Genomic DNA, 27,241 nt, shown 5'->3' with positions numbered 1-27,241 from the left:
CAGCAGCTTCCATTCCCCCACTCTCACATAGACTCATGTATCCATAGCCACTGATCAAATGATGTACTCTATAACTACAGATCATTTGATTGTTAGTTACTTATACGTGCCATTTAGCACAGGCTTTTATACTTAGTGTCATACAGTAGTGCGTGCATACATTTTTGTGTAGGTGGCCCCAGTGAGAATCGAACCTACAATCCTGATCTTGTCATTTCCTTGCAACTGAGCCACACACAATCACTTTGCTGTATGTCAACATTCATCCAACTGTATCAGTGCATTAGGGTTTATTGCACACACACACTGTAACAACCAGTGGATAGGAAAATACCATCTTGTCTTTGTTTCACACACAAGCAATCCATTCTTTGGCCTGTTTTTTGGAGCACATTCTCAAAGGCGGTGGCGCGTCAGTAATTTGGTTATTTAAGCTTGAAGCAACTAATCTAAGGGGCCGAAAGGGCTCCGGCTCCACTGGAGATTTCCCTGATTAACCTATGGTTCTATTTACATGGCCCCAAAGAGATAGGATCAAGTGTTTAAAAAGATTGTTGTTGGAATATCTATTTTAACATTCCTACTCCTAATTTCGAACTACACCAGTAATTGTTTCTACCTGTTTCTTTTCGGTGCATCACAATCTTTTTTTAATGTTTTTTTTAAGGAGAACAGAATTCCGATCTCCTTAGGTATTTTTATTATTTTGATGACAGGATATGAGCAGAAGCAGGGAGGCAAAGTAGAGGGAGCATGAGGCTAATGCGGGGATCGGTAGAGACTCTGAGCTAGAAAATGGTATATCAGAGTCTCTATGTGACCAGTAGAGACTCTGAGATAGAAAATGGTATATCATACACTGCAGTTGAGGAACAATGGGAAAGTAATTCTTCTTTTGAAAGTTGATACAATTGTAACCCCACTTTTGGGAAAATGGCCCTTGAATGTTTGGTACACCTACTGGAGAGCTCTTCTTTGTCTAAACCCAATCAGTATCGTTCACATCCTCTTAAGACTCCATCCATCTCTTTAAGGATTCACATATGAGGCCATGTGCTAAACAGAGTGAGTAGTTTAGTAAACAACCAAAGATGTAGACTAGTGGTAGCCTACAATAAGGAAAAATTCCAGGTAAAAATACGCTACCTGTCTAACTTGAAGAAAAAAATATATAAAAAAATATTAAAATACCTGGCTAACTCGATGGGTAATGTAATCATCATGGCAAAGTAGAGTCTTTTGTTCAGACATGTAGCTAAACAATAAACCGACATAATCCCACCTCATACTACTACCAATACAAACATTGTCAAAGCTGTAGTATGACTCTGTAGGTAGCTAAAGCTAACCAACCAGGTTCAATGTTAGCTAGCTAACATTAGGCTATACTAGCAATGCAAATGGATTTTCTGATTTGAATAATATTAGTACACAGATGATACACGTGACTTTAGTTAGCAACCCGGAAGGCAAACTTTCGCTAGTTAGCTAACAGTATGCTTTAACTTGCAATGAAAACGACTTTCTGACTAAATTTGAAACTTATATCTATAAATGTAGCTAGACTCTTACCCTTATACATGGTTGAACGCTCACGGCAGACTGGAACCATTTAACTCTGTTTTGTTTGTAGCTATATCTTTTTTTGGCCAGCGTTGTATCAAGTCACTCAGGTTCACACTGACCGTGGCATGTGCAGAAAGTAGCCCGTCACTTTTTCCAACTGTCCAATAGTGCCTGCTATATTCAGGGCATCAATGTTGTTGAGAAAAGTAGCAAAACTTTTGTAGTTCTCGATGGCTAACGTTATATCTTTCAAAAACGGCACAGTAGAAAGGACTATCAACACATACTGAACACATACTGAATAGCTCACGTTATAGACAGAAGCATGCTACATGGCAGACCAATCCAAACTCATCTCCCATCAACCCATCCATTATCTCAGCCAATCATGGCTAGCAGGAAGGTTCCTGTCTTTTTCCATGGCTAAACCAACTATGCTCATAATTTAATGTTTTTATTTGTATTTACGGAAAACAAGTGTTTTATTAAGGCACATGAAACTTAAGAAGGCATTTCTGCCCAAAAACGCATTTTGATTAAAAAAATACATGTTTACAATCAAATGCCTCTCCTGTGAAGTAGTGATGTGCAACATACACCTAGTTTCCTGAAGCGAGACACAACCTAAATTCGGTGACTAATATTTGGTGTGATATTTGCTGTAACTTGGGCCTACACTAGAAAATCAGACAGCCTGTTAAGTGAGGGTGGAGAGATGAGGACACTGTCAGAACAAGTTGTCTTCTATGTCAGGGGCACAGTCATACAGCACTCCCTCCCTCTAAGTTAGGCTCTCTAGGTATGACTGTTAGCTTTAGCCTGAAACTGGCTCACATCTGGGTCATTTCTAGACACAACATGTCAGCCTTTCTGGTGGAACGCCCATTGCCCTAGAGGAGTCGGTCAACAATGTCTGACTCTTATGTCACCTTTCACGCTTGATTTCCCTTGTTTTTTTCTCCTTCTTCTCCTTTGTTGTAGCCTGAACAACAATGCAGACATACTGTACAAAATAGACAACATTTTGGGGCATGTCTGGCAACTGAACATTTTCATAAAACATACTATAAATCACCATCGTCTGAAGCTGTCATGTTTGGTAGCATGTTTTGGCAGCAGATTGTTGGTTCACTGAGGGACAGCTTTCCACTCAGTGGTCTCCAGAAGGAGTCAGGCTATGTCCCAGGCCAGGTAGAGGGGCATCTCTGTCTCTGTCTCTCTCACACACACACTCTCACTCTCTGACACACACACTCTCACTCTCTCTCTCACACACACACACACACACACACACACACACACACACACACACACACACACACACACACACACACACACACACACACACACACACACACACACACACACACACACACACACACACACACACACACACACTCACTCACTCACTCACTCACTCACACTCACACAAAATATAGATGTCTATCGAACACTCCAGTCTCTCACTGACAGAACTAGCTCTTGCACATTGATTGTTCATCCTCATTTGTGTTTTGTCCTATGAGTGTGTTGTGGCATCGGTGCCTTCACTCCTGATGCACTTTCAGCTTTTGTCTGTTAACTGGCCTGGGATAATCCTCCCTCTCTGTCCCCCCAGAGTGCTGTCCTAACTGGCTCAGTGACCCTGACACAGTCACTGAGATCATGTTGGCCCCTGCTCATTATTGTCTGGCGTCCAAGCACCCCCACAATGGCCGTGCAGTTGCCCCCTCTGTTACCAGATGGTCTGAGATTCTATGTGTCAGAGAAACCATATGAGGTAGCCATGCCCCCCTCTACAATCAGCCCACAATTCTTTGCAAACCCAGTCAGTGATACCTACTCATATCGATCACTGTCCTCAAACCCAACTGAGGACATCCTCAGTGTAGAGCAACAGCCAGGTCTGTGTGTATTATTGCCGGCTCTCTCTGCACCAGCCATGGATGCTGTAATAAAAGGAACTGTGATTACCTGACAGTGTAATTTACCATCAGAGATTTACTAGAGTAATTTACCCCGGCGTCTCTCTTTCTCTCTCTCTCTCTCTCTTTCTCTCTGTCTCTCTGGTGGTCAGTGTGAGTGAGTGACTGTGCTTATCGACTATCACGGAGGAGCAAAGCAATGCCTTTCTCACCAGATCCATTCTACTGTTGTTTACCACGTACAGCACCTGCCCTAGAGCCACAAATAAACACAAGCCTCTTCACACCAATTGAGATGCTCTGTTAACGTATCTACCTGTCTGTTTCCATCAAAGTACACTGGTACACTATGAAACGTCTGCATAATGGATCTATTATATAATGTACATCTGTACATCACAGGAGGTTGGTGGCACCTTAATTGGGGAGGACGGGAATGGTATCAAATACATCAAACATATGGTTTGTGTTTGAAGCCGCTCCATTCCAACCATTATTATGATCCGTCCTCTCCTCAGCAGTCTCCACTGCTGTACATCACTTTTCAGTGAGTCAACCAGCAGAACCCAGAGCTGAGAAGACTGCTGGATTTAATTCATATGGTTTTGGATGTGTAACAGGGTGGCTAACCCTAGCTCTTGGTGAGCTTCTAGCTACTTGTAGTAGGTATGCAGGCTTTTTCTCCAGCCCTGCTAAGTATGCAAGCTTAGTGGAACGAACTGCCTCTCGTCCCAGCCATTCCCTTGTGCTGTCTGAGAACCTCTTCCAGTCCCTCAGCCAGAAACATGAACGTCTGGGATATTTATCAACCTGTGTTTCTCTAGCTTTAATTTGACATGCTAATGATATGAGTCATAAATCACAGGTTGAGCCTTACATAACAGTAGCAACAATAGACTATTAATACTGAAGGACAGAATATCGCCACTGATAGGCTACTTTGAGAGAAATCAGCTGAAACGTGTACATTAAAGCCTCTTGGGTAAACTGATCAATTAATAACCCATTCTGTCCACGAGGTTTACACTCTTCATTATTGTAGGGCTCAGTAGCCTAGCTCTGTCTGTTCGTGTTTGTATGAATTATACAGAAGGGTCTAAAATTATTGACACCCTTGATAATGATGAGTAATAATGACTCTATAAAATAAAGAAATCAAATACTGAGCTCTACTGTATGCACTGTTGTTGAAATCATATTATTTTATACTAATACAATTGCTCAGAGAAAAAGATTTTGTTGAATATGTAATAATTAATTTGCTCAAAAGGTAGGGGTCAAAATTATTGACACCCCTAAAGATTATTATAAATAAAGTAGGGAAATCAAAATAAAGTAGTCAAAAGTTTAGTATTTGATCTCATATTCCTAACGCGCAAGCGCAATGACTACATCAGGATTCTGACTCATTTGTAGTTTTTGGTTGTGTTTCAGATTATTTTGTACCATATAAAATAAATGGTAAATAATGTATTTTGGAGTCCATTTTATTGTAAATAAGAATAGAATATGTTTCTAAACACTCCTATGCTAACCTCCCATGTTATTGTTAATGGTGAGAGGTTAGCATGTCTTGGGGGTATGATATAAAATGCTAACCTCCCATGTTATTGGTAATGGTGAGAGGTTAGCATGTCTTGGGGGTATGATATAAAATGCTAACCTCCCATGTTATTGGTAATGGTGAGAGGTTAGCATGTCTTGGGGGTATGATATAAAATGCTAACCTCCCATGTTATTGGTAATGGTGAGAGGTTAGCATGTCTTGGGGTATGATATAAAATGCTAACCTCCCATGTTATTGGTAATGGTGAGAGGTTAGCATGTCTTGGGGGTATGATATAAAATGCTAACCTCCCATGTTATTGGTAATGGTGAGAGGTTAGCATGTCTTGGGGGTATGATATAAAATGCTAACCTCCCATGTTATTGGTAATGGTGAGAGGTTAGCATGTCTTGGGGGTATGATATAAAATGCTAACCTCCCATGTTATTGGTAATGGTGAGAGGTTAGCATGTCTTGGGGGTATGATATAAAATGCTAACCTCCCATGTTATTGGTAATGGTGAGAGGTTAGCATGTCTTGGGGGTATGATATAAAATGCTAACCTCCCATGTTATTGGTAATGGTGAGAGGTTAGCATGTCTTGGGGGTATGATATAAAATGCTAACCTCCCATGTTATTGGTAATGGTGAGAGATTAGCATGTCTTGGGGGTATGATATAAAATGCTAACCTCCCCTGTTATTGGTAATGGTGAGAGGTTAGCATGTCTTGGAGGTATGATATAAAATGCTAACCTCCCCTGTTATTGGTAATGGTGAGAGGTTAGCATGTCTTGGAGGTATGATATAAAATGCTAACCTCCCCTGTTATTGGTAATGGTGAGAGGTTAGCATGTCTTGGGGGTATGATATAAAATGCTAACCTCCCCTGTTATTGGTAATGGTGAGAGGTTAGCATGTCTTGGAGGTATGATATAAAATGCTAACCTCCCCTGTTATTGGTAATGGTGAGAGGTTAGCATGTCTTGGAGGTATGATATAAAATGCTAACCTCCCCTGTTATTGGTAATGGTGAGAGGTTAGCATGTCTTGGGGGTATGATATAAAATGCTAAACTCCCCTGTTATTGGTAATGGTGAGAGTTTAGCATGTCTTGGGGGTATGATATAAAATGCTAACCTCCCATGTTATTGGTAATGGTGAGAGGTTAGCATGTCTTGGGGTTATGATATAAAATGCTAACCTCCCCTGTTATTGGTAATGGTGAGAGGTTAGCATTTCTTAGGGGGTATGATATAAAATGCTAACCTCCCCTGTTATTGGTAATGGTGAGAGGTTAGCATGACTTGGGGGTATGATATAAAATGCTAACCCTCCCCTGTTATTGGTAATGGTGAGAGGTTAGCATGACTTGGGGGTATGATATATAATGCTAACCTCCCCTGTTATTGGTAATGGTGAGAGGTTAGCATGTTTTGGGGGTATGATCTTTCATCCTCTAATGCTCTCACTCATCCTTATTCATGATTTATTCAGGACTATACGCAATCATGGTAGCATCCACATTCATGTTGTGTAGTGTTTATGTAGTGTTTAGAAACATACTCATTTCTTATTTTCAAATACAAAACATTTGACTACTTTATAAGATTCTTTAGGGGTATCAATAATTTTGACCCCTACATATTTTTGATTTTTGTATTTCTTGATTTTTGTATTAACACAAAATAATATAATTTGTAATAGGTAGGTAGGGGTAAAGTGACATGAAGCCTTGACTAACAGTAGCCTAGCGGGTAGGAGCGTTGGGCCAGTAACCAAAAGGTTGCTGGATCGAATCCCTGAGATGACAATCTGTTGTTCTGCCCCTGAGCAAGGCCGTTAACCCACTGTTCCCCGGGTGCTGATGACGTGGATATCGATAAAGGCAGCCCCCCCCCGCACCTCTCTGATTCAGAAGGGTTAGGTTAAGACACATTTCAGTTGAATGCATTCAGTTGTACATCCCCTTTTCCTTTGCTTTTTTTACAATCCTATATAGCTAGCAGTCTAGTGATGTATGAATTATTCCTAGTGTGCCCTTGACAAAGTATAATTATTCCACACAATAAGATAACGATCAGGTGTGCCACATTAATACTTTATGTAAGAGCTTATGTCATGATATGAGACTTCAAAGTGTTGGAGAATAAAGCTCTCAAAACTCCAATAGTCAAAGATGAAGGTTTAATTAGAATTCTAATTTGCGTTTAATATGTTCCCTACACAAAGCTATTGTATAGTGTGGGTATCTACAAGATGAACGGCTTTGAATCAAGAATAATTTTGTCGGAATTGTTGTCTTGCTCTTTAGCGATGAGAGGGACTACAAAACAACTGTCCTTTTAAATATTTTCGGAGATTAAATGGAACCAAGAACAAACCTAAACTAACCAGCTTATTTCCAAACAAAACACTTAATTTGTTTTAGACCAGCATCTTTTTACCTTGGTATCTTCAGTTCAAAACAGCAGGCTCTCTTTCTCATCACAATACGTGTCAGACTATTGTGTTGCAGCTTAGAACCACCGTGGAAAGGAAGGATTTTCAAATGGCAAAGTATTACGACTAAGTCGTTTTTCAAATCTCATCCCTGTCTCTTGTTTCAGGTGAAATACAAAAAGGACTTTGAGGATAGCAAAGGCAGAGGCTTCAGCATTGTATCTGACACACCAGAGCAACAGAGACTGAGGAAGACACAGGAGCAGATCAGTAATGTATGCTTCTGTGTGGTCACTTCCTCTATATCCCCTGGTCTCCATGGTTACCCCTCCTTCCTCTTCCTGTCCTTGTTACCTCATCACACCCCTGACCTTAGTGTGGGTGTCCTGTTTGTACTGCTGTGGGGTGTCTGTCAATGTTACGTAATGTGGAGGAATGGAGGAGAGGAAAGTGTCTGAACTGTGTGTGTGTGTGTGTGTGTGTGTGTGTGTGTGTGTGTGTGTGTGTGTGTGTGTGTGCGTGCGTGCGTGCGTGCGTGCGTGCGTGCGTGCGTGCGAGCAAGAGAAGTGGTGCGTGAAACGCTGGACGAGTGTATGAATCAGAGGGTGCATTTTGGTCACTGAGCAAAATCACGGGTTTGCACAACACACAAACACACACACTCAACATACACTCAACATACAGTATGCTCCTCTCTCTCTTTCTTCTCTTATCTGGTCCTATCAACTCATAATCTCTCTTCTGTATCACAGACTGACTACATTGAAATAATACACGTACTGAATGTCTACCTTTCCATAATGACACCCACACATGCACACACTACAGTACTGGTAAGTGCACGAGGGGCCTTCACACGGCCAGCCTCAGTTTATGTAGATGACATATAACAGTTAAGCGGTGCCAGTGAACATCCCTGTGCCAACCCCTCGACTCAAGAGTATGCTGAGACCAAATGTGCTGCCAAACGAATTCAACACTCCTATCAGGTGAGAAATCTACCTCGGGTGCATCTCAATAGTCTAATTTGGCTTCCTCTCCTGTCCTCGTTTCCTTTATCTGCTACATAAGACAGTGTGGGTGAATCCACATGGGGGATTCCTACTAGGGAGGTCCTACTGTCAAGTGTTTTCACATCAGTTCAAAGTAAAGGAGACAAGGAAAGGACACTGCTTTAGACTGATGGCATTGTCTTGAGTCCCCTTTAAATACAACACACTAGGGGCTCTATTCAGTCCTTGGCGCTGAAGATCCGCTTCATAGCACGATTAACAGTTAAAGGTAATGTTCCCACCATCGCTGAGACTTCACTCATGGTAAACGCTGCATATGTCAGAAATTACCTTTACATTTTAATGCAGGTCTTCCGAGATACTAAAGTGATACGGATTGAATCCAGACCTTACTCTTCTACATACTGTATGTTATGTGTCTAACTAATTCCACGGAGGGCTGAGTGTCGATCCTCCCTTGTACTATATTGATGAAATAAGGTCACTGATCAGTTAGGAACTCCCCTCACCTGGTTGTCTAGGTCTTAATTGGACACACTGAAAGGAGAAACCAAAAACCAGCAGACACTCAGCCCTCCATGGAATGAGTTTGTCACCCCTGTTGTATGTGCTCTCACCATATCTGATTTTAGTGCCCACAGGTCCTCCAGGGGGAGGATAGGGTTACGGGCACCATCGTCCCAGATGTGGCACATTAACCACTGCTGATCCAGGTAAGCGACCCCCACTCACTGCTCAGGGTCAAGTCGTCTGACTGTGTGATTGCATTATTCCGCTGTGTAAACCCACCCGTAGAGTATTACCGTGGATACACCTACCTCCTTCATTAACTAACACATCAGAGCACACGTGGAGGGCACTCTAAAACCAACGCTTGGTTCTGTTACCAGGAGGACACTCTGAACCCTATAGGAAATTCTTTGTTGTTATGTTATTTTTTACTCTAAAAAGTGCTATCAGAGAGGAGCATATGAATGCTGCTAGTCTAATCCAAATACCAGCCTAATAAATCTTTATTATACAACATCTATTAAATGCCTGTGTGTGTGTCATCTAGCACTTTTGGCAGGTTTTCAGGGCCTAAAAGCATCGTGCCAGAGCATGAGACATCTATCCTTCTGCTAATGCTACATTACCCTCAGGTTTAGGTGCTAATGCTAGTTAGTGGCTAATGCTACATTACCCTCAGGTTTAGGTGCTAATGCTAGTTAGTGGCTAATGCTACATTACCCTCAGGTTTAGCTGCTAATGCTAGTTAGCAACTAATGCTACATTAGCCTCAGAACAACATGTACACGGTTGACTTGTATATGAATGGTATAGTACTGAGACAGGGTTGAATGCCTTCTGTTTCTGCATCATGGCTAGTATGACGCTAAGAATGCAGAGCGGAGGCCCCCCAAAATACACACCCACTGCCCCACTTCTACCGCACTGGCCCAGAATCCTCTGGTGTGGTTTTCAACCACATCTGGGTTGTTACGGGCTCTTTTTAGCTGCACCACGCCTACCAGCCTTACCCTGTTATCAAATCCCAAATAACATGGAAAAACATGCATGGGGTTATTTATACAAACAGTCTTCCCATATGCATCAGCAACTTCATCATACATACAGTTGAAGTCGGAAGTTTACATACTTAGATTGGAGTCATTAAACCTCGTTTTTAAAACAATCCACACATTTCTTGTTAACAAACTATAGTTTTGGCAAGTCGGTGAGGACATCTACTTTGTGCATGACACAAGTAATTTTCCAACTATTGTTTACAGACAGATTATTTCACTTATAATTCACATAATTGGGTCAGTGGGTCAGAAGTTTACATACACTAAATTGACCGTGCCTTTAACCAGCTTGTAAAATTCCAGAAAATGATGTCATTGCTTTAGAAGCTTCTGGTAGGCTAATTGACATAATTTGAGTCAATTGGAGGTGTACCTGTGGATGTATTTCAAGGCCTACCTTCAAACTCGGTGCCTCTTTGTTTGACATCATTGATTTCAAATCTTTGTTTGAAATCAAAAGAAATCAGCCAAGACCTCTGAAAAAACTGTAGACCTCCACAAGTCTGGTTCATCCTTGGGAGCAATTTCCAAGCACCTGAAGGTACCACATTCATCTGTACAAACAATAGTACGCAAGTATAATCAGCATGGGACCATGCAGCCATCATACCGCTCAGGAAGGAGACTAATGTACTTTGGTGCGAAAAGTGCAAATCAATCCCAGAACAACATCAAAGGACCTTGTGAAGATGCTGGAGGAACCAGGTACAAAAGTATCTATATCCACAGTACAACGAGTCCTATATTGACATAACCTGAAAGACTACTCAGCAAGGAAGAAGCCACAGCTCCAAAACCGCCATAAAAAAGCCAGACTACGGTTTGCAACTGCACATGGGGACAAAGATTGTACTTTTTGGAGAAATGTCCTCTGGTCTGATGAAATAAAAATAGAACTGTTTGGCCATAATGACCATCATTATGTTTGGAGGAAAAGGGGGGAGGCTTACAAGCCGAAGAACACCATCTCAACGGTTAAGCAGGGGGGTGGCAGCATCATGTTGTCAGGGTGCGTTGCTGCAGGAGGGACTGGTGCACCTCACAAAATAGATGGCATCATGAGGGAGGAAAATTATGTGGATATATTGAAGGAATATCTCAAGACGTCAGTCAGGAAGTTAAAGCTTGGTCGCAAATGGTTCTTCCAGATGGACAATGACCCCAAGCATACTTCCAAAGTTGTGGCAAAATGGCTTAGGAACAACAAAGTCAAGGTATTGGAGTGACCATCACAAAGCCCTGACCTCAATCCCATAGAAAATGTGTGGGCAGAACTGAAAAAGCATGTGCGAGCAAGGAGGCCTACACACCTGACTCAGTTACATCAGCTCTGTCAGGAGGAATGGGCCAAAATTCACCCAACTTATTGTGGGAAGCTTTTGGAAGGCTACCCAAAACATTTGACCCAAGTTAAACAATTTAAGGCAATGCTACCAAATACTAATTGAGCGTATGTAAACTTCTGACCCACTGGGAATGTAATGAAAGAAATAAAAGCTGAAAGAAATCATTCTCTCTGCTATTATTCTGACATTTCACATTCTTAAAATAAAGTGGTGATCCTAACTGACCTAAGACAGACCTAAGACTTTTTACTTTGATTAAATGTCAGGAATTGTGAAAATGTATTTGGCTAAAGTGTTATTATTATATTATTATATTATATATATATTATTATTATATATTATATTATTATTATTATATTATATATATAAAGTGTATGTAAACTTCCGACTTCAACTGTACACGGATATGCAGTAGCTGTTTTGAATTATCCCTAATTTGAAAATAACTGGATAGAAATCCCTTTTCTGTTGCGTTGATTTTGGGACTCATTTTCCTTTTAATCTAACCAGAAAATATCATTTTATTTGGGATTGGTTGTTTATGTTAATGCGGTCCATAGGAGGGGTGCGAGTCCCACTCTAAAGGCTGTCCCATCCCTGTTTCCCTCCTAACCTTCCGGTTACTAGTCCAATGCTCTAACCACTAGGCTACCTGCCGCCCCACCTGTGCGAATACAGGATGAGTAAATTATGAATAAATACATTTTAGCTATTGTCAAGATCATGTTAAAAAAAAAAACATAAGGTGACTTATTGTAAATCAAGGATTTTAGTTCTCATACTGCATCCCCAATTTACTGCTAACGGACCGAGGCAGTGGATTTGCAATCAGTACTTTATAAATAGTGCTGACGTGATGTATCAAAAGCACAGGCTTTTGTGGCTCTGATGTAAAATGTGACTAAATGGAAAGTAGCGATAGTGTTCACAGGAGGTGAAGTGCAGCAGTGACCACATGATTGGCCCTCAGGTATGTTTGTTTTGGATTTTTCTGCAAGCGATGTTGACAGAGCTTCAAAGGAGACAATGGGTCGAATTTTATCTCGAGATTTTGGCTGTTTGGTCCCCCTTTGAAATGGTTGAGTGAACTTAAACCAGCATCTGACACCCTACTAAAAAAACTAATACAAATCATTTTGGCCCATGCCACCCTGTTCATGCTACTGTATGAACGGTCCTGTTCATGCTACTGTATGGATGGGCACACTATTCAGCCCAAACCTCACTCCACAATGTAAAGTCCAAACCTGAGGTTTTGTTTTCTTCTAAATACTTTGAGCATTTTAATGGAGCCTGCCTGGAGTGCCAGATGGTAGGGAGTTGCACATTTGGGACCATTCCATTGATTCCAGCTCAATCTGGCGAAGCTAAAGTGTTTAAAAGAAAACAAATACAGGTTGAACCCAGTTTTCGTGCAACATCATTGTCTTCAAAAATGACCCTCTAAAGAGCAGTGCATATTGTGATCCACATTACTGAAACCTCATTACCTCCAACATATAATCTGCCATAGCGACCTGCAGTTCTATTTAGGCGAGAAGTCTAATGAATGACTTTCACAGTCAATGTGGTGCTCATCTATCTCGGGAATGTCGTGTGTCACAGGAGAACCCAACCAGAAACCTACAAGACTTCTCCTCTCCAATCCTAAAGGACTGCTAAGATGTTATTTGCTCCATAGTACTACATTTCAATGAACTCTAATTGATTGACACTAATTGATGGTTGAATTGCTACAGTCCACACCCTTGGCTTCTCTGGGTCGTATGAATAACTCTGTCAGCGATGGAGAAAGCTTTAGGTCACTGACAGTACTCTCAACTGTAAATGAAAATTGATGAGCTGGCAATATCATCCCAGACTACCGTTGCTGGTAGTCGTGGCAGAATGGTAAAAGTCTGTTTCTATTAGATTAGACGGTGGACAGGGATGACATATGGCTGTCAGTGATTGTTTTTCCACTGTAATAGCCTCAAATGTGTGGAGGACCCCAAAACATGCACATCTCTTGCTGTTTCCTAGAATCTTGTTTGTACTGATTGCAGAGTAGAAGTTGTGCATAGGTGGGTGGGCATGAGGTAATGAGGGTGATGACTGATTTCAGTCAGAAAAACTTAACCCTTCACAGTATCCTATAAATTGACATTAAAACCCTCTACCCGGGGGTTTATTATGGATCCCCATTAGTTCCTACCAAGCAGCTACTCTTCCTGAGTTCCAAACACATTAAGGCCCTTACATTACATCTAAAACAGTATATCATATAACATTATTACACCATGACATGTTTAAAATACCAAATGTATAATACCACCACACAACAATTTTACTAATAGCCATTGCATGCTCTACAAACAACGTTGAATTGTTTTGTCCTTTTTGTGTGTGTTCAAAACCCCTAACTTTTTCCCCCTGACACACTTACTCAGAAGTAAACACATTGGTTTCAGTTCCTCTCAGGTGAACCAGAGAAAGAAAAGTATTGTATAGCAGAAATTCATTCACATATCCATCTACACAGCGAAACGAGCATTATACAACTCAGGGGTGTCAAACATACGGCTGGCAGGTGGTTTGAGCTAAAAGGTGAAGGCTCTTTTGTGTTGAGGCTGAATAAAGGTGAGGGCTCTGCTACCACAGCTCTGCTCAGTGCCTTTGAGATAAGAGCCCAGGCACATGACCGCATGCAGGAAGAATAGGGCCTTCTTTAACTGACTTCCCATGGACGACCTCTCTGCTAATAGGGAGTGCTGTTGCTAGAGCTATTGACTGGCACACTGCGGTTCTACAGGATCTAGTTTTAAAACAGGCATTCTTCAGATTAGAATGTTAATGTGTTATATTTATTTGCTATCTCTTTGACTTTTCTGTGTAATTTAAATGGCTAGAAGCCAGGGCATTGAGAGCAATGCGAAACAACTTGATTTCTTTGTTTACTCCATGTGTAACTCTGTGTTGTCTGTTCACACTGCTATGCTTTATCTTGGCCAGGTCGCAGTTGCAAATGAGAACTTGTTCTCAACTAGCCTACCTGGTTAAATAAAGGTAAAATAAAATAAAATTTTAGAGAACTGTAATTTACTGTATGCTGACGACTTTGCACCTACAAGTGAATTTCCTCACATTCCATCTTGGCAGGATACATAATAACAACAAGTGCTGCTTGTTGCAACATGAGTCACTGGGCCAAATTGAATTTCCTCACTGTAGACTCACTGGTATCAAGATTTGGTTCCAAATGGGTCTGTAATCTAGTTAAAGCTATCTAGCTTTCTTTGTGCCATACAAACCCAATGCTACCCTATTCCACTACATATAATAAGAGGAGAAAACCTCCCACAGGACTGGTGCCTAAAGCCCTATATTTAGGGGTCAATTATGGTAATAGTCAGGTCTAAATTAGGGATATTGAATGTTAACGCCAATTAATTGTGTCCTGCATCCAATCAGCTTGTTTGGAGACTGAGTGGGAGGACAAGAGTGTAAAGCGCTCTGGTAATATTATTCTCATGCCAACTCCTCCATATCTGCTTTATTGGCCTCAACTTTTCACTCCTCTCCACTGGTCTCTTCATTCTGTCATGGTTACCCATAAGGTCAGGCCAGTGAAGGTTTTTTGTAAGGTTAAAGGTTGAAGGTTAAGGAGGGTGTTGCCTTTTTGGACTTGCACTTGTTATCTCAAATAACAAAAATACTTTTGTTATTAGAGGACACGTCTGGATTGGGACATTCCATCCAGTGTGCAACACCTTTCCTGAACCTCCTCACCCTCCCACCCTTAAGACTGGCCCTCTGATTCACATGTACGGCATCACCATTGATAACGCCCTAAGTGGGGTCTAAATCGGGAAAGTGGGGATGATAACGAGTACCCAACATAGAGTCAAGAGGGAGAGTTGAGGCAGAAAACGAAATCCTTCCAGAACAGCGTTTTGACTCTTAGGCTGGCCACATTTACATTACCTGCCTCAAAACCATCTATTTTGTGTGTTTTACTGTTTTCTTTACCCAGAAGTCACCTAGATGGAAGAAACTTCAGAGGAAACGGGCAGCTTGATGGAAGAAACGTCGGGAAAAGCTCTCACCTCGATGGAAGAAACGTCGGAGGAAACGGTCACCTTGATGGAAGAAACGTCGGGAAAAGCTCTCACCTCGATGGAAGAAACGTCAGAGGAAACGGTCACCTTGATGGAAGGAACGTCGGAGGAAACGGTCACCTTGATGGAAGGAACGTCGGAGGAAACGGTCACCTTGATGGATGGAACGTCAGAGGAAACGGTCACCTTGATGGAAGGAACGTCGGAGAAAACAGTCACCTTGATGGAAGGAATGTCAGAGGAAACCGTGTCGGGAGAAGCAGTGGTGGTCAAGCGTGCTACAGGACGAGTCACCTGGATGGAAGAACCATCGGAGGAAACGGTGCTGGGAGAAGCAGCGGTGGACGAGCATGGCACAGAAGGGGCAGTCGAGGTGAGAACGCCAGTTGGCGTTGCCCCGGCCTGTGTGTCTTTCTGATGACCTTGGCACAGACTGGCATGCTTTTCTAAAGCTGTGGGGGGATTTATACCTACTGTAGCTATGTGCTTTGTTCTCCTGTCAGGCCTCGACTGCTAAGCCCGTCTTGCGCAGACCCAGTGTGCATGTCGCCAGGAGGTGCAGTGTTCTAGCAAGTGACGTAAGTAGAATTCATCCTCTGTGTTCTCTAATACAGCCTGTTGTAATTGTGTGAAGTTGTGGCAGGATTCACTGCAGTGTCCAGTAATGGGTTATAGCCACCTGTAAAGGATTTGGAGGAAAGCCCTTGAGGGATTTAGTCATGCCTACACCACAGCACCACAGATGAAGAGGCTTGTTGGCCAATCTGGGGATAATTAATCTGGACTGAAATGAGAGGTTGGACCCTTTTTTGTGCTCAACACCCTTAGGAGATAGAGATTACTATGGAAGCTAAGCTCAAAAAGAGGTGAGTCTGGCGTCTGAAGGTGTCCTAAAATAGCTATTTTGGATTTCAGCTGCTTATCATTCAGAAGACCCCGCCCCTTCATTTTTCCTCTGGTAATATGGAGAAAAAACGTGAGGGCGGGATGACTGGTTAAAGAGATTTGCGATTGGCCATTTGAATGTTTCCCTGTTGTCTGTCAACATAATAAACCAATTATTTTGCACCATGAATCTGCATAATTACTTGTTAACCATCTGTGATGTAGAATAATTCCGACAAGTCTCAAAGTGCTCTCTAATTATCACACCCACCACTTAGTGGAGATAAAACTTTTAGCAACTGCTGGCCATACAATTTCACACGAGCGGAGAAGCACTCTGGCTATTTGAATACTTTTGGCAGGAAAAAATTAATTTGTGGAAACATGATTATAGGACATAAATAATGAACATTCTGACACTACAGTATATTACTTCCGCGTAGTTTTATTATATTTCATGTTTTCTTTTCCTCTCTCTTCAGTGTCTGAGTCCCCTAGTTGAATACATGGAAAGACCTTCTCTATTCCCCCCTGTTCTGGAGATGTAGAAGCTTTTTTTTGCCTGACTTTTTGCTGGTAAAATGTAGAAGGTCAAATATATGCCCCCATTGTAATGCCATGCCAGTGGTTGGTACAGTGTCCAAATGGAAAAGCATTGATAAGCAGTATCAGCCAGAGGAACAATTGTCTAGCTGAGCTTTTGTCTGCTTCATGCTGTAGCTACAATAGACACTGTAACACAACCGGTACAGTCAGACAACGTGCCAAGCAGACCCATACACTTAAGTTACTGTATTCATTAGTAATGAGCTCTTGGTGCACGGTCACCCATATAAAGTGCCTTATTAGTTTATTAGCTTCCAACTGGCTCATTCATCCACTCTCCTCTCCCTTGTAACTATTCCCCAGGTCGTTGCTGTAAATGAAAATGTGTTATCAGTCAATTTACCTGGTAAAATACATGTGTCATTACCTAATTACTGTAGCTTGCAATAAGCTTATTTTCAACCATTATGAGGCCCAACATATCAGCTGTCATCCTACAGGTTTTAACCCTCTGCAGACTGTAACTATGTGCTTTGTCCTCCTGTCAGGCCTCGGCTGCTAAGCCCGTCTTGCCCGAACCCGGTTTTGCCAGGAGATGCAGTGTTCTGGCAAGTGACGTAAGTAGGATTCATCCTCTTTGTTCTTTACAGCCTGTTGTTTTTGTGGGAGAATGTGGCAGGATTGGCTCAGTGTCCAGTAATGGGGTGTAGCCACCTGTAAAGGTTTAGGAGGAAAAGCAGCCTGTGTAGATAACGGTATGCTTTGTATCGACCTGTATTTTACTGTTTGTCATAACCATGTTATTAAAATAATAAAGTTGTCCTTCAAATATAGTGGGTGGTGGTGGGCCTAAGAAAGAGAAAATAACAAAACATAACACTGCTACCTGCTACCCTGTAGGTGAAATACAAGGAGGGCTATGAGAAATCCAAGGCCCAGAACCTCTTCATCCCCGATGTAGAGTTTCAGCATTCCAAGAACATCAACGCTTTCATCTCTGAGGTGAGTTGTGTGTTGTTGACGTCATTCTCTGTCTATGTCTCTCTCTCGCTCTTCCCCTCCCCCTATCTCACTCTCTCTCTCCCCTGTCCTTGGCACCTTGGCAAACCGCAGAGACACAACACATTCCTCAGCGCTGAGCTTTGTCATGCCAGTCACAGTGTCTGTCAGCCCTGTGATAGAAAGGTATTGTTTTGGTGCTCTACTTGTGGATAGACTGTCCTGTCTTTTGTTAACAGGCCCTAGTTGCACTTTTAAAGTGCATTCCGCTTCTATCAACACACACATTCATAACACACATATGAATGTGTGTAGATGTGTGTACATACATCATGCACATAAACAGACAAAAAACAGTTTGACTGAATAAAACTCACATCAATATTCAACACGGATGCTTCACCTTAAGATCTCACAAGCTTAATATATTCATATAATGTGACCTTTCACTGTGAAAAAGGCTTGGCTGGTCTTTTAAACATGGATAGAAGCAAAAAAATAATTTTACGCTTGGTCCAACATCCTAAAAGCATTAAAACAGTAGTGCACATTTCCTCTGGTTATTTCCTTATCATTTTTTAATAAAAAAATAAAAGATGTGCCCCCTTTACCTCCAATTTCGTGGTATCCAATTGTTTGTAGTTACTACAGTGGGGCAAAAAAGTATGTAGTCAGCCACCAATTGTGCAAGTTCTCCCACTTAAAAAGATGAGAGAGGCCTGTAATTTTCATCATAGGTACACTTCAACTATGACAGACAAAAACAAAACAAAAATCCAGAAAATCACATTGTAGGATTTTTAATGAATTTATTTGCAAATTATGGTGGAAATAAGTATTTGGTCACCTACAAACAAGCAAGATTTCTGGCTCTCACAGACCTGTAACTTCTTCTTTAAGAGGCTCCTCTGTCCTCCACTCTTTACCTGTATTAATGGCACGTGTTTGAACTTGTTATCAGTATAAAAGACACCTGTCCACAACCTCAAACAGTCACACTCCAAACTCCACTATAGCCAAGACCAAAGAGCTGTCAAAGGACACCAGAAACAAAATTGTAGACCTGCACCAGGCTGGGAAGACTGAATCTGCAATAGGTAAGCAGCTTGGTTTGAAGAAATCAACTGTGGGAGCAATTATTAGGAAATGGAAGACATAATAATGATAATCTCCCTCAATCTGGGGCTCCACGCAAGATCTCACCCGGGGGGACCTAGTGAATGACCTGCAGAGAGCTGGGACCAAAGTAACAAAGCCTACCATCAGTAACACACTACGCCTCCAGGGACTCAAATCCTGCAGTGCCAGATGTGTCCCTCTGCTTAAGCCAGTACATGTCCAGGCCCGTCTGAAGTTTGCTAGAAAGCATTTGGATGATCCAGAAGAAGATAGGGAGAATGTCATATGGTCAGATGAAACCAAAATATAACTTTTTGGTAAAAACTCAACTCGTCGTGTTTGGAGGACAAAGAATGCTGAGTTGCATCCAAAGAAGACCATACCTACTGTGAAGCATGGGGGTGGAAACATCATGCTTTGGGGCAGTTTTTCTGCAAAGGGGCCAGGACGGCTGATCCGTGTAATGGAAAGAATGAAGGGGGCAATGTATCGTGAGATTTTGAGTGAAAACCTCCTTCCATTAGCAAGGGCATTGAAGATGAAACGTGGCTGGGGCTTTCAGCATGACAATGATCCCAAACACACCGCCCGGGCAACGAAGGAGTGGCTTCGTAAGAAGCATTGCAAGATCCTTGAGTGGCCTAGCCAGTATCCAGATCTCAACCCCATAGAAAATCTTTGGAGGGAGTTGAAAGTCTGTGTTGCTCAGCAACAGCCCCCAAACATCACTGCTCTAGAGGAGATTTGCATGGAGGAATGGGCCAAAATACCAACAACAGTGTGTGAAAACCTTGTGAAGACTTACAGAAAACGTTTGACCTCTGTCATTGCCAACAAAGGGTATATAACAAAGTATTGAGATAAACTTTTGTTTATTGACCAAATACTTATTTTCCACCATAATTTGCAAATAAATTCATAAAAAATCCTACAATGTGATTTTCTGGATTTTTTCTTCTCATTTTGTCTGTCATAGTTGAAGTGTACCGATGATGAAAATTACAGGCCTCTCTCATCTTTTTAAGTATGACAACTTGGACAATTGGTGGCTGACTAAATACTTTTTTGCCCCACTGTATCTGGTCTCATCACTACAACTCCCGTACGGGCTTGGGAGAGACGAAGGTCGAAAGCCAAGCGTCCTCTAAAACACAACCCAACCAAGTCGCACTGCTTCTTAACACAGTGCACATCCAACCCGGAAGCCAGCCGCACCAATGTGTCGGAGGAAACACCGTGCACCTGGCGACCTGGTTAGCGTGCACTGCGCCCGGCCCGCCACAGGAGTCGCTAGTGCGCGATGAGACAAGGATATCCCTACCGGCCATCCCCTTCCTAACCCGGCGACGCTAGGCCAATTTGTGTCGCCCCACAGACCTCCCGGACCTCACGGCGGCCGGCTGCGACAGAGCCTGGGCATGAACCCAGAGTCTCTAGACCACTGCGCCACCCGGGAGGCCCTTTCCTTATAATTTTAAGTCGTTTTTTGTCGTAAGCACTTTGTCATTTTAGACTATGTTCATAAACTATGACACAGGTATGTTTTGTGTTTGTGCATTTGTCTTAGCATGGATACTAGTAGGGATTATTTGTATTGTCTTTCCATCTCTGTTATGTTTTAGACCAAGTACAAGGAGGAAGGAAAGTTGGAAACAGCAATGTGTCTCTACTCAGTGCTTCCAGAAACAATGGCGACCCAACACGCCAGAGAGGCCTCCGAGCTACAGAGTGAGGTAGTGATCACACCAAACCTCCTTGTTATTTCAGCCTCTCTGACTTAGCTACACAGAAGCGTTATAGAGTGTAATTGCTTGGCTGAATATGTCCAGCCTGATCATCTTGAGCTTGAAGTCACCCTTCACAGTAATTCCAAAACGGGTTGTTATTGTAAAAGATAATGTGTGCTCGAAGATTTACCTGGCTTAAGGTTGAATACGTTCAGTCGATAAATATGTTAAATGCCACTGAAACACTTTGGCATCAGATAAATAACAAGGATTACAGTAGATATTAATACAATACTAACTTGGTCTTTTTCCAGATCAAGTACAAAGGGAATGTGAAGACGGAGATATCCACTTCTCTCTACTCACTGCTCCCGGAGACCCTTGAGACTCAGTTTGCGAAGGAGCATTCGGACATGCTGAGTGAGGTGAGAACTTTTCCCACTTCTGACACCATTTGGTCAAATTGAGAACGAACGACATTCAAATCGTATATCATCCACTTGAGTGGCTGACGCATCAACCACAGTGCCAAGAAAATTCATTCACTTAGCACTGGTCTCGCAATGTGCCTAGGAATGGCAGCGTTTTTGGAATGTGCTTGTTTCTTTTCCAGAGCAAGTACAGAGAGGAGGGGAAAAGGGAGATCTCCAGCAGCCTGTACTCGCTGCTTCCAGACACCACTGAGATGCAGCTCTCTAAAACAGTGAAAGAGTTCCAGAGTGAGGTAATTATCACCCTCCTCTTCCTCTTCTTCCTCCGCTTCCTCTTCTCATCATGAGGAGGAAAGATTTAACGATCGTATGGTAGCTCTAATGTTACGCACATGGGGTCACTGTATAAACATTCTTTAACATTCTCCCTTTACTGATTGGCCAACCCGAGATGGCCAGTGGCAAAGACGTCCGGGTACCTAGCCTCCACGGTCTGATGGGCAATGAACTGAGTCTACTTCCCAGTCAGACTGTTAGCTACCATTCAAATCCCATGACCCCAGGCATGATCAATATACCACTGCCAGTATTAAACACAGCCTAGAGTGGTGAGACCAGAATACAATGAGTCAAGCAGTAAAAACCAACTGACGCTATTTCTCTTGTGTTGCAGAACAAGTACAGGGAGGCAGGGAAGAGAAGGCTGTCTACTTCCATGTATTCCCTGCTACCAGAGACCATGGAGATTCAACACGCCAAAGAGGCTTCTCTGCTACAGAGTGAGGTATTCTAACTTCAGTTCACTTCATTGGCCTTATTGAGGAACGTGTCTTAAGTGCAAAGGCAATCATCATTTATAATCAACATTTACAAACAACATGGACATTGATGACGACACAAGGTCACACCAACAGCCATAGACAACAGTACGAAAATGTGAGGCGAGGGGAGGCGTGTTACGGTGTAGGATCAGTCCTAGTGTGTCCGCACCTTTGAAAAGAATGGAATTAAAGGCTCTAGCCCTTTAAAAGTGTGTTTAGTGTGATACCCGCCTAAACCCAAGACAGTCAATGCCCTCTACTCAGTACATTTGAAAGAAAATGTTGAAGTGTTGAACCTGAATTCAATTAGAACGTTGTCATTAGTTGCTGTTCTCTGTGTCTTCCTTTTCAGATGAAATACAAAGAGTTAAGCAAAGGTACTCTGTCCTCCCTCTACTCTCTACTCCCAGAGACCACAGAGATCCAGTTTGCCAGAGAAATGACAGAGATGCAGAGCGAGGTGTGTATTCATTTGTAAAGTCAGGGAAGCATTTACTGCAACTACAGTCTCAGAGCTATTTCAAGATTTAGAACACCCCAAAATAAAAGTTTGTGAGATGTTTTGTGTACCTCAGAAGTGGTCTAAAGTTAAGCTCAGCCTCAGTCAATATTACATGTTGTGCAGATTGAAGCTTGCTTATTGTCTATGCCTGGGTTTTAAAAATTGAGTATTTTTGCATTGTCATCCTTCAGAACAAATACAAAGAAAGTGGCAAAAGGAATTCCTCCAGTTGCATTTACTCTCAACTAGCAGAGACCCCTGAGACCCATTTTGCTAAAGCTGTGTCAGAACTCCAGAGTGAGGTATGGACATCAAGAACACATTTACATTTACATTTAAGTCATTTAGCAGACGCTCTTATCCAGAGCGACTTACAAATTGGTGCATTCACCGTATGAGATCCAGTGGAACAGTCACTTTACAATAGTGCATCTAAATCTTAAAGGGGGGTGAGAAGGATTACTTATCCTATCCTAGGTATTCCTTAAAGAGGTGGGGTTTCAGGTGTCTCCGGGAAGGTGGTGATTGACTCCGCTGTCCTGGCGTCGTGAGGGAGTTTGTTCCACCATTGGGGGGCCAGAGCAGCGAACAGTTTTGACTGGGCTGAGCGGGAACTGTAATTCCTCAGTGGTAGGGAGGCGAGCAGGCCAGAGGTGGATGAACGCAGTGCCCTTGTTTGGGTGTAGGGCCTGATCAGAGCCTGGAGGTACTGAGGTGCCGTTCCCCTCACAGCTCCGTAGGCAAGCACCATGGTCTTGTAGCGGATGCGAGCTTCAACTGGAAGCCAGTGGAGAGAGCGGAGGAGCGGGGTGACGTGAGAGAACTTGGGAAGGTTGAACACCAGACGGGCTGCGGCGTTCTGGATGAGTTGTAGGGGTTTAATGGCACAGGCAGGGAGCCCAGCCAACAGCGAGTTGCAGTAATCCAGACGGGAGATGACAAGTGCCTGGATTAGGACCTGCGCCGCTTCCTGTGTGAGGCAGGGTCGTACTCTGCGGATGTTGTAGAGCATGAACCTACAGGAACGGGCCACCGCCTTGATGTTAGTTGAGAACGACAGGGTGTTGTCCAGGATCACGCCAAGGTTCTTAGCGCTCTGGGAGGAGGACACAATGGAGTTGTCAACCGTGATGGCCAAATGTTAGGTAACACTTTACTTGAACGCTATTACTTACATAAGGACGTCATAGCCCATACATATCACATTCATAAGCAATGACATAAGCCTTTCATAATTGTATATGTCAAAAACAGCATAATAAAAAAAATATCAACTTGCGGTTGTTGGCATTTGACGTCAGCGTTTATGAAGTACTTATATACTTGTGGTATGTGTGTTATGAATGTGTTATGAATGTGTTATGAATGTGTTATGAAAGCCTTATGTAGACCCATTTCAATGGTCAATTTGGTTCATTGTATATTTGGTCCTTTTAAAGGGAAGTCTTTTTTAGCTTGTCCTGAGATATCTGTTATTGTTTTCGTGTCAGATAAAGTACAAGAAGGCAGTCAAGAAGGGAGTTTCTAGTTTTCTCTAGTTTTCATTTGAGGTAACCAATGTTTTCATGTTTCCTTTATTCCAGCTAAAGTACAAGGAAGGACTGAAAAAGGACACCTCCCCCAGTTTTTATTCTACGCTGCCCGAAACAATTGAGACTAATTTTGCGAAACGACAATCAGCAATGCGAAGTGAGGTAAAGAATATGTCTGTGTGTATATGCTGTTAGAATACACAGGGAGTACAATGTGCATTCTCACAGAATGACTACATAAAAAAGGGAAGGTTCTTTTAAAAAGAAATTGCCCTGAGTAGAATCTCAGATAAATCATGAACAATTTAATTCAATCTGTCATGTATTTTAATTTGTGAATCAGCGGTTGGAAATGTTTTACATCGCCTCTTCATTATCCAATTTATCAACAACAAAAAACAGAAGGAGTATATTTCTTGATGATTCACAAGGATTTGTAGCACTTTGTTGCATCGAGTGATGTAAAAAAGGATTCATAAATAAATGTTATTGATTTATCCTCCACTCTTTTTAAGTTCAATCATGTTGACTCAAATTATTTTCCACCATTTTGTAGAAAAAGTATAAAGAGGACAGGAAGGAGAACTCCTTTAGCCTCTACTCTCTGCTCCCGGAGACACCAGAGACCCAGTTTGCAAAAGAGGTCTCCGACTTACAGAGCGAGGTAATTTCACAGCACAGAAGGCCTATGACTCATAGACATGAGTCACTGAATGATTAGAAGAATTTGGTGTAAAACTTTATCATACCGTTCATGAATAATCCATTGTAAATACTTATACATAATAATGCTTATTCATTGTACATGTTTACAAATAATGAAATACTTATTTATAGTTTATAAATACTTAAATGCTAATTAATTTAAGTTATTAGAAAGTATTACAGAAATGTATCATGAACTTCAGAGAAGGTTTAAGAAGATTCAGGATCAAGAAACACATATCTCCGTGTCTCCTCCTTCAGCTCAAGTATACAGAGGGGGGGAAGGAGAAGATCTCGACAAGCCTGTATTCTCTGCTTCCGGAGACCACAGAGACCCAGTTGGCCAAGCAGATGTCTGAAATGCAGAGCGAGGTGAACATTCATTCCAAACAAAATCTAACTTTCGTTAAAGTTAACTTTACACTCGTCTGCACAAGGGCCCTGCAATGTGAATTGATAGTTTTATTGTGGTGTTGCAGACCAAGTACAAGGAAGTGGGCAAGAGGGAGGTGGTCACTTCTTTGTACTCTCTACTCCCTGAGACCAAGGACATCCAGCACGCCAAAGAAGCGTCCCTGTTACGGAGTGAGGTACTATATAGCATTTAGAATTCATTTTCACCATATTTATTTTACCTAGCCAATACTTTCATATCTACACAAGTGCCTAGTTTGAGATCATTGAATGAGTGTGAATACAGACTCATCTCTCTGTGTTTCTCAGATCAAATACAAAGAGAGTGGAAAGAAGGACATCTCAACCTCCCTCTACTCTCTACTCCCAGAGACCACAGAGACACAGTTTGCCAGAGAAATGACAGAGATGCAGAGCAAGGTGGCTGGACATTTAGTTCATAACTTCTGTTTTGGGCGCTTTTCTGTATAATGATTGAGAATTAACCAAAAAGGTAGAATCATTATATATCACAAAACGTTCCTTTTTTCCAGAATAAATACAAAGAAGAAGGAAAAAGGCGTATCTCCACGAGTGTGTACTCTCAGCTTCCAGAAACCACCGAGACACAGTTTGCGAAAGCTGTATCTGAACTTCAGAGTGAGGTTAGCAACTATTATCCCTTACAGTTAAGGGGTCATTTTCTTACATCTTTGTTCCATTTAGAATGATGGCAATGCCAATCAAAATTATACAGATCCTTGAGTAAATTCATTGGAAATAAATACATGAATACAATGCTGAGTCTTTTTTCCTCAATTTAGATGAAGTACAAAGAAGCAGGGAGGAAGGGAGTTTCTAGTTCTCTCTACTCCACCTTACCAGAAACAATGGAGACCCAGCATGCCAAAGAGGCTTCCCAGCTACAGAGTGAGGTAGAGTATAAACAGTAATGGGGAGTACTGAACTACATGTAGTAAGAGGTTCGTAACTGGCTGCAGGAAAGTCAGGTGCAGGAGAGCAGAACTGGGTAACAACCGGAGCAGTTTATTAGGCAAAACAAACTGCACCCAGAAACAACAAAATACGGGTTGAAATAACCTGTCGCAAACCAGTTAGCAATGCACAAACACTTTACAACCAACAATTCCACACACTGACATGGTGGGAACAGAAGGTTATATACATGTCACGTAATGAGGGAATGTAAACCAGGTGTGTGGGAAAACAAGACAAAACAAATGGAAAACGGAAGGTGGATCGGCGATGGCTAGAAGACCGGTGACGTTGACCGCCGAACGTCGCCCGAACAAGGAGAGGTACCGACTTCGGTGGAAGTCGTGACACATGTACACTACCGGTCGAAAGTTTTAGAACACCTACTCATCCATTACTCTTGTTTCTTGGGCCAAGCAAGTCGCTTGTTCTTATTGGTGCCCTTTAGAAGTGGTTTCTTTGCAGCAATTCGACCATGAAGGCCTGATTCACACAGTCTCCTCTGCACAGTTGATTTTGAGATGTGTCTATTACTTGAACTCTGTGAAGCATTTATTTGGGCTGCAATTTCTGAAGCTAGTAACTCTAATGAACTTATCCTCTGCGGCAGAGGTAACTCTGGTTCTTCCTTTCCTGTGGCGGTCCTCATTAGAGCCAGTTTCATCATAGCACTTGATGGTTTTTGCGATTGCATTTGAAGAAATGTAATGTCTTAAAATAATGATGGACTGTTGTTTCTCTTTGCTTATTAGAGCTGTTCTTGTCATAATATGAACTTGGTCTTTTACCAAATAGGGCAATGTTCTGTATACCACCCCTACCATGTCACAACACAACTGATTGGCTCAAACGCATTAAGGAGGAAAGAAATTCCACAAATTAACTTTTAACAAGGCACACCTGTTAATTGAAATGCATGCCAGATGACTACCTCATGAAGTTGGTTGAGAAAATGCCAAGAGTGTGCAAAGCTGTCAGCAAAGGGTGGCTACTTTGAAGAATCTCAAATATAAAATATTTATTTGATTTGTTTAACACTTTTTTGGTTACTACATGATTCCATATGTGTTATTTCATAGTTG

General features: G+C 42.1%; 2 protein-coding genes across 41 annotated transcripts in view; both read left to right on the top strand.

Moving 5' to 3' along the window:
- The window catches only part of LOC118370384 (LIM zinc-binding domain-containing Nebulette-like), a 50,778-nt gene extending 42,736 nt beyond the window's left edge, over positions 1–8,042 (top strand). For both annotated transcript variants that reach the window (XM_052503539.1, XM_052503533.1), the window contains exon 4: positions 7,647–8,042. In XM_052503539.1, coding sequence (XP_052359499.1) covers positions 7,647–7,937 — 291 coding nt within the window. In that variant the 3' untranslated portion in view covers positions 7,938–8,042. The remainder of the gene's footprint in view (positions 1–7,646) is intronic.
- A 1,021-nt stretch (positions 8,043–9,063) lies between these two features.
- Positions 9,064–27,241, top strand: part of LOC118382816 (nebulin-like) — a 67,487-nt gene continuing 49,309 nt past the window's right edge. For 25 of the 39 annotated variants that reach the window (XM_052503439.1, XM_052503399.1, XM_052503491.1 and 22 more), the window contains exons 1-17: positions 15,295–15,876; positions 16,007–16,081; positions 17,483–17,551; positions 17,835–17,936; positions 20,675–20,785; positions 21,094–21,204; positions 21,393–21,503; positions 21,884–21,994; positions 22,384–22,491; positions 22,725–22,835; positions 24,117–24,227; positions 24,622–24,729; positions 25,032–25,142; positions 25,250–25,360; positions 25,494–25,604; positions 25,718–25,828; positions 25,988–26,098. In XM_052503439.1, coding sequence (XP_052359399.1) covers positions 15,430–15,876; positions 16,007–16,081; positions 17,483–17,551; positions 17,835–17,936; positions 20,675–20,785; positions 21,094–21,204; positions 21,393–21,503; positions 21,884–21,994; positions 22,384–22,491; positions 22,725–22,835; positions 24,117–24,227; positions 24,622–24,729; positions 25,032–25,142; positions 25,250–25,360; positions 25,494–25,604; positions 25,718–25,828; positions 25,988–26,098 — 2,130 coding nt within the window. In that variant the 5' untranslated portion in view covers positions 15,295–15,429. Of the gene's footprint in view, positions 9,206–15,294; positions 15,877–16,006; positions 16,082–17,482; positions 17,552–17,834; positions 17,937–20,674; positions 20,786–21,093; positions 21,205–21,392; positions 21,504–21,883; positions 21,995–22,383; positions 22,492–22,724; positions 22,836–24,116; positions 24,228–24,621; positions 24,730–25,031; positions 25,143–25,249; positions 25,361–25,493; positions 25,605–25,717; positions 25,829–25,987; positions 26,099–27,241 lie in introns of those variants that run through there. The other 14 variants (XM_052503450.1, XM_052503495.1, XM_052503402.1 and 11 more) reach the window with 7 other exon arrangements.

This window comes from Oncorhynchus keta, chromosome 4 (assembly GCF_023373465.1).
Source record: "Oncorhynchus keta strain PuntledgeMale-10-30-2019 chromosome 4, Oket_V2, whole genome shotgun sequence".
NCBI lineage: Eukaryota > Metazoa > Chordata > Actinopteri > Salmoniformes > Salmonidae > Oncorhynchus > Oncorhynchus keta.
The sequence above is the reverse complement of the archived record's forward strand: the minus strand, read 5'-3'. Positions and strand labels throughout refer to the sequence as shown.